The sequence below is a fragment of the Amblyomma maculatum genome, chromosome 10 (genome assembly GCF_055883805.1).
Source record: "Amblyomma maculatum isolate TAMU_Amacu chromosome 10, ASM5588380v1, whole genome shotgun sequence".
In the NCBI taxonomy this organism is placed as follows: Eukaryota; Metazoa; Arthropoda; class Arachnida; order Ixodida; family Ixodidae; genus Amblyomma; species Amblyomma maculatum.
This window is the reverse complement of record NC_139353.1, coordinates 178,352,778-178,360,788: the sequence shown is the minus strand read 5'-3', so window position 1 is coordinate 178,360,788 and position 8,011 is coordinate 178,352,778. Positions and strand designations below refer to the sequence as shown.

Genomic DNA, 8,011 nt, shown 5'->3' with positions numbered 1-8,011 from the left:
CATAATGACTGCGTTATTTACCATGTAATTAATGATGATAATAATGCCTTCAGTCTGATATTAACAAGGTTCTTGATTAGTGTAAGGAATGAAATATGAAATTAAATATTAATAAGTGTAAGCATATGCACATTTCTCGTAGTTCCAGCATACCCACTACTTATCAGATTAACAATGTTTCTCTTGAGACTGCGTATTCTTACAAGTATCTAGATGTTTACATTTTTTCTAACCTATCTTGGAAACCCCACGTTGACTATATCATAAATAACTCAAACCGCATGCTAGGGTACCTTCGGAGAAATTTCTCTCGTCATCCAATTCTTTAAAATTATTGCTTTTAAAACTCTGGTACGCTCTAAATTAGAATATTCTGCATCTGTCTGGAACCCTGGCATTGATTCACTCGTTTCCGATTTGGAAGCTGTACAGAACCACGCCTCTCGCTTCGTACCGTCAAACTATCACATAAAAAGTAGTGTAACTGCCATGAGATCAAGCTTGACCCTTCCACTTCTATCTCAACGCAGATCAGTAGCATCATTATCCCTTTTTTATAAAATTTACCACAACAGCTACCTGAAAGGAAGATTATTAACAAGACAATCTCACATATCAGTGCGCATAGATCACTGCCATAAAGTTCGGGTTCCATCTAGTCACACAAAATGTTTCCATGACTCAATCATACCTAGATTTCGTGTCAGTTGGAATCACCTTCCCCATGATATTGCATGTATACCAGATAACGACGCGTTTCGCAAAGACATTGTTGTTCTTTGAACGTACCTATGCTTGTTCCTATGTTAATATTTGCCCTTTACTTCCTGAACAAATTGTTTTTCTACACCGCCGGGGTGTATAAACTAAAAGACATTTTGAAGCAGCAAGACGCTGCGGAAGAGGTCTTGAGTCTGATGGGCGAACTTGTAGTAATGAAAGTCCATTAGACACGGTTGTCAGCCAAGGGGCATTGCAACCACGATCTTTTACCGATGTATTTGTACCAATTCATGCAATAAAGAAAAAAAAAGCCGGGTGGCGCAGAGGTTACGGCGCTGGACTACTGTTCCCAAGGACGCGGGTTCGAATCCCGGCCTCGGCGGCAGCTTTTCAATGGAGGCGAACAACAAAGCGCCTGTGTGCTGTGCGATGGCAGTGCACGTTAAAGAACCCCGGGTGGTCTGAATTTCCGGAGTTCTCCACTACGGCGTCTCTTATAGCCTGAGTTGCTTTGGGACGTTAAACCCCGCGAACCAACCAAACCAACATTGTTTTTCTTTGAATATATCTATGCTTGTTACTATGCTAATATTTGCCTTTTACTTCATTACCATAGTTTTTACTTATCCCCACTGCATTCTGAAGTTTTGTTTGCCTTTTTCGATTTGCGCATGTTTTTTGTGTACTTGTACGTACTGTATTTTTCTGTAACTTTGCTGTACTTTCATATACGTTTATGTATCACAATCCCCTCTGTAATGCCCCCGGGCCCTGAGGGAAAATAAAAATAAATACATAAATTAACAGAGATCTGCCAATATCCCGAACGGAGATCGATGGAGAAGTATTGGGCAGCATGCAGGCAGTCGAGGGCGTCATCGATCCTTGGAAGGAGGTACACGTCTTTGTTATCATGTTTAGGTGTCGATAATCTACGCAAAACCTCCAGCTATTGTCTTTCTTTTTGACCAGCATTACCGGGGACTCCCATGGGCTGCTCTCGACGGCTCAATAATGTTGCTGGCAAACATTTTCTCCACTTCCTGAATGATCCGGCATTCGGAAGGAGTAACTCTGTAAAGCCGTCGGAGAATAGGGCGGGCATCTCCAAACCGCAGCCGCCGCCGGCCGGGTTCGATCCCTTTTTGATCGTTCATGATGGCAATCTCCGAATATAATTTTATTGCCTTTTCTATCTCATAACTAGAAGAACTACAGTGACAGTGACTCGTTCGTTGTTATAGTAGGAAACTCAACAAATGCTGACGTCGATTTCTCTCTGTGTTTCTTTAAAGAGATGGGTCAGGTAGACGCGGTTCGTCTACGATACAATGTTCGTATGTTATTGGAACTCCAAAGAGGGAAAAAAATCCTAAACTCGGCAGGGCAGATAGCATCGAGTCCACTGGTTCGATCATTGAAGTTCACAATGCAAGTCGCATTAGGCAGCGCTTGTTTAAATAGAGCACTGCAGCCTAGGAAAAGAGCGCCGCAGAATCCGCATTGGAGTAATGCAAAAGCACGGATGCTGCTGTCCGTTGCTTCTGGTTGCTTCTGGTTGGTCAATACAGTTCTTGTTTGGCCATTTTAGTTCTTGGTACTCTCAAATTGCGCGGCAGTGCTTTCCTATGCCGTCTTTCGGCTCTAAATACAGTCGCGTGACGTCCCATACTTTACAACACATTCATTCACTTCTTTTTTACCCATATGTTTACCATCTCTGGTACTTTCAAATTGCGCGCCAATCCCTTCCTATGCCCTTTTTTTTACTCTACTTCCGATTGCGTGACGTCACATCCTTGACGTCATATCGGCAACGGCACTGCGAAGCGAGGACCCCGCTTAGCAGCAGCAAGCCATCCGCCTGGCGGCTGAGGCCGTGAAGCAACAATGCATATTCACCAGACCTTAGTTCGCGAGGCTCCTGAGTAAGGCTCCATCAGGCCTGCGTGCCGGGGAGCCCGAAAGGGAGCTTCTTCTCGGTGGAAATAAAGGTTTTCAACAACAATCTTTGGTCTCTTTCCGCTTTCACTCTGCGCTTTCCGCTTTCTTTCGCTCTGCAAGAGAATAGAGGAAGGTGGGAGTGAATGCGGAAACAGAGAAAGAGGAGTCGTAGTGGAGGTCTTCGGACTAATTTCGACCACCTGGGAACCTTTAACGTGCGCTGCCATCGCACAGCACACGAACGCCTCTTCGTTTCGCCTCAATCGAAACGCAGCCGCCGAGGTCGGATTCGAACCTGGGTACTCCGGCACAGTGGTCGGGTGTCTTACCACTGCACCACCCCGGTGGGGCGGGCAGAAGAGAAATTAGAGATGAAAGCAAAAGGAAGAGGGAGAGAAAGACGCACGCCACACAACAGCCGTCATCCACCACCGAAGCAGTGCCGGGTGCAATGACGGCCTACAACAGAAAAAATTCGGTGCTGGCTAGCCCCCGCCGCAAGCGGCGTTGACCTACCGTACCAGCCCCGTAGGGCCAGAACTGCCACTATTCACCACCTCCCTCCACTCTTTCGTCAGCACGACGCAGCGGAGGTGGCTCAGCTGCCCCGCCGGGGTGGTGCAGTGGTAAGGTGCCCGACTACTGTGCCGGAGTACCCGGGTTCGAACCCGACCTCGGCGGCTGCGTTTCGATGGAGGCGAAATGAAGAGGCGTCGTGTGCTGTTCGATGTCAGCGCACGTTAAAGATTCCCAGGTGGTCGAAATTACTTCGTAGCCCTCCACTACGGCTCCTCTTTCTCTCTTTCCACTTTCACTCCCATCTTCCTCCCTTCCCTTACGGCGCGGTTGCGGTGTCCACAGAAATCAAGTGGGACAGTTACCACGCCTTTCCCATCCTATAAACAAATCAGTGGCTCAGCTACAGAGCCAGTAGCATGCCCGTGCATTTTCTTTTCCTTTTTCCTACAGCCACAACAACAGCAGAGCCACTAGCAGGCCCGTGCATTTTCTTTTCCTGTTCCTACAGCCACAAAGGCGAGAGGTGGTGAAGGGTGGCAGTTCCTGGCCCTACGGTGCTGGGATGGTAGGTCGACGCCGCTTGCGGCGGAGGCTAGCCAGCCACTGATTTTTATCTGTTGCGGGCCGTCATTGCACCCGCCACCGCTTCGGTGGTGGTGGACGACGGCTGTTGTTGCGGCGCGCGTTTCTCTTTTCTTTCTTGTCTATTTTCTCTTCTGTCCGCACGGAGCAGCGGAGGTGGCTCGGCGAAAGAGCCCGTGCATTTTCTTTTCGTTCTTCCTACAGCCACAACAACTGTAGGAAGAAAGAAAAAAAAATGCACGGGCCAGCTATTTGCTTTATTGCTGAGCCACCGCCGCTGCCTTGTGCGTAGAGAGTAGAAAATAGAGAAGAAAAAAAAGATGGAGAGGAAAAGACGCACGTCGGAATAGCCGTGGTGCGCCACTGAAGCGGTGGCGGTTTGAAGGACGGCCTACAAGTACAACCGGTGACGGGCTAGCCCCCGCCGCAAACGGTGGCGCCCCTCTGTTCCCCCCTCCAGTAAATGTAGAAGCAGCCCTGGGTTGTGCGATGTCACCTTGAACAACATTGATGGTGTCAAAGGCAGATACTGCGCCTTTCCGTTTTTATAAACCAACTGATTTATTTAGAGGAAGGGAAAGGCGCGGTAACACTCTCATGTGTTTCCTATGGACACCGCAACCGCGCCGTAAGAGAAGGGAGGAAGGTGGGAGTGAAAGTAGAAAGAGAGAAAGAGGAGCCGTAGTGGAGGGCTATGCAGTAATTTCGACCAGCTGGGGATCTTTAACGTGCGCTGACATCGCACAGCACACTGATGCCTCTTCGTTTCGCCCCCATAGAAACGCATCCGCCGAGTAAACCAACCAAATACATTAAACCCCTTTCTGTTCGTATAAACCAAGAACATATATGAAACATGATGTTGACCTGCTTATGTGTAGGTGTCCACAATTGCATGGCATTCAGTCAAAACTATAAGGCTGCTTGCTATTCCCAAAACTCAATTTACGAGCTGTCAGCGTCCCGCAAATTTCATTCGAATAACCTGGAAGTTCAAAGACAGATACTGCACCATTCCTTTCTAAACACGAAAACATATTAGCCATTTTTTACCCGGCATCAGCTACACCGGTTCAGCAAATATCCAATGCATTCAATGGTGTTTTGCTACACTAGTGTAGCTAGCTGGTGTAGAATAAAAAAATGACCCTAGCCTTCAACTGGTTAGATGCAAATTCCGTTGTGCTCATTAAAAGTATAGGGCTCTTCCTTTCCCAAAAACCTAATTAAAAAAATTATGAAAAAACACGGATTGAAAAGCAGTTTATTATTATTTCCACAATACTACAGACCCTCATTTGGGTCCAGGTAGGGTGGGCAGGAAAATGCACTGTCTCAATACACGAGCAGCTGCATTGCAAAACAAAGAGAACAATAACATTGTCTAATCGTTTACATATATAATTGGAGATAACGCACAAAGTGCATTGTCAACTTCGACAGCCGATATGACTCGTACATTTGGGCATTCCATTTGTCAAATATTCTTGGAAAAAAAAAATACAAAAGCGTTAGTATGCGCTTTCCGTTATTTGCGGTTATTTCTACAATTTTCAGCCCTGGTTAAACACCCACAATGTTTTCTCAAAAGCAGTATCGAACAATACACATAGACTGTCATTTTTATTGAACATCACCGCAAAAATTTTCTTCGAAAAGCGGATTCCTTACGTCGCAATTCTCCTCATGGGCGACAATGCAGTTACGAGGAATCCTGTGTACAATCGAGGGCTTCACCCATAGCAAGCAGTCTGGAAGAAAGAAAAACAGAAACAAAGTTTCTTGATTTATACAGGTTTCTTTAATCATGCTGGTTGTGAAATTCCGCTCCAAAATGTGCATAATTTTAAATGCCGTTTTTTTTGTTGTTTGCGCGCTCGTAGTGCCACCTAGAATTGTCGTCATTGCTTTCATTTTCCTTTTTTTCCTAAATAACGCTCCGATGTTTAGATCCAATAATTTTTTTGCGAAATCAACACTAAGCTGAGCTTTTTCGCGCAGCCCCGGAGAGCCCCAATTGCGCATGCGCGAGAAGCGAGTTACGTCACATGAAACAAAGCGGGAGAGCCGCGTCGGAGCCGCCGCCGATTCTTCTGCTGCGCGGGTGACTCTGAGCTTTGAGCTAGCCTTGATGGAAGCTTGATAAAGTGCAACATTGAACAGCAGGGGTGAAAGGACTCAGCGCTGGGGTGTTCTGCTGCTCAGTGTAAATTTGCCCGACTTGGGTTCTTCAATTTGGATGGTTGCTTCTCGCTTTGAGTAAACTATGCCAGAAGAAGGTGGATCTGCTCGCATATTATATGGACTTGTCCAGAAATCAAAAATATAAGTCAAGAGACAAAGATAGAAGAATTCTTTTTCTAACTTTCATAACTGATAATGTATATGAGCCTGGATTTCACATAGACGGAGGAAACATTTTGCATCGTTATGCGTTTGTATTGACACGATGGATTCCATTTCTTCGCTCTGCGCCGATCGCGAGCGCGTGCCCCCTCAAGGCGAGAAAAGCAAAGTTCTGACTGCGATGAATTTCTGAGACACCTTTTTTCTACCAAAATATTATTTTTATTGTTATTTTATTTGAAATGCTCTTCTGCCGGGTTTCATCAATACTTTTAGAAATTTGAGACTGACGCTAATATTTTGCCGTAAATGTTCAACTTGTGGCATACCCGTAACTGTGGACTATACATTGGCGTGCCCAGTCTATGCGCGTGAAAGAAATGTAATTTGGCAGAACATTCTTGCCGGACAGTTGATGCATAAATTTTGCTGGATGCTAAGCGTTGGAAGACAGGGACAATAAAGCACTGAAAACAAGACAGGACACAGCGCTGCAGAACACAGGGGTCTCAGCACACATCCGTCCAGCACCTCCTGCTCGACCTCCCCAAGGTGCGTCTTTGCGAAAGATGTGATCGCTACCGCGTGCCCTGCTCAGATCGCTGACACTTTGTGGTCTTCGGAGACTTCCTTTGGCTTTACGCTGTGACAGTATGTTATACAATGCTAGCGTACAAACACACAGTGCCAGCTTGTATTGAAAAGACGGAAAGGAAGGCTAAAATAAGGTTTGTTTTTCATGCATTCGTCTTTGTGCAATGCCATCCTCAAACATACAGCCACAACAACCTACGAGCATTTTGATCAGGATTGATTGCTAACAGGAGAAAGGTCTTACGATCGTGGTTGTCGTACGGCACTATCGTGACCATGCAGTTTCTGTAGTCAGTGTAGTTGTAGTAGGCAGTCAGCGGGTGAGTGGGGTCTGAAAAGAGAAACAAATAAGCAAATTTAATCACGGAGGAGCAATCAACATCCTCAGTATGTATAATCCCTCGGGAAATGGGGTTTGAAATTCATTACTTGAACACATTAATGCAATTTTTTTAATATCATTACTTACAAAGATTAGCCTCAACAGGATAGTACCAATGTAATACTGGCTTATGAAGACGGCGCGAAAGAGACGAGGACCAGTCCTCGTCCTCGTCCCTTTCGCGCCGTCTTCATAATCCATTTCAACCATGTACCAACTAGCCCAGAGTAAAGTACTTCGTAATACGGGCATTTCCAAGACCCTCGAGCCGATGGTCTGTGGACTGAAAGGCGCCGCATTTGGGGCGGTTTCGCGATGACGGTCACGAAAGAAGGACGCGCGCTTACTAACCACTGAAGGTTGATTAAAGAAACACATGTATTGATTTTTCCGACATACCCAGGACGCACGCGCCTCCGCAAACGCTTGTAATCATCAGAGTCAAGAAATTAAATCTAACAGTCACGAAGGAGCACTCAAGCTTGAATTACGCACATGTGACCATTCAAATGTATGTGGTAAGCCTGGCGTATTTCTATTGCTATTTTGTCCCCATGGCTGCAAGTAACCTTGGTTTCTTTGAAAAGTTGTGTGCACAATCTATCAGGGAAGGCAGGCATATTACTTGAGGGATAACATATGTGATGTAACGCAATGTTACGCGACGGGTCTTTTTAAGGACATCTTATGCTAGCGTAGACGGGTGTTTACACAAGTTACTGTCTGCCCGAAGTGCATTTTAGCACAAGAAAATTGGTTCGTTTGTGGAGTTTAACGTCCGAAAGCGACTCAGGCTATGAGAGACACCGTAGTGGAGGACTCCGGAAATTTCGACCACCTGGGGTTCTTTAACGTGCACTGACATAGCACAGCACACGGGCGCCTTGCTTTTCCCCTCCACGGAAAAGCGGCCGCCGAGGC

The 8,011-nt window shown here is 46.1% G+C and overlaps 1 protein-coding gene across 1 annotated transcript in view; it reads right to left on the bottom strand.

The window, feature by feature from the left end:
• Positions 1-5,020: 5,020 nt before the first annotated feature.
• LOC146178017 (uncharacterized) overlaps positions 5,021-8,011 on the bottom strand; it is a 33,910-nt gene continuing 30,919 nt past the window's right edge. The window contains exons 4-5 of the mRNA XM_084581915.1: positions 6,953-7,039; positions 5,021-5,519 (exon numbers count right to left, since the gene is read on the bottom strand). Of these exons, the coding sequence (XP_084438041.1) occupies positions 5,392-5,519; positions 6,953-7,039 (215 nt within the window). The 3' untranslated portion in view covers positions 5,021-5,391. The remainder of the gene's footprint in view (positions 5,520-6,952; positions 7,040-8,011) is intronic.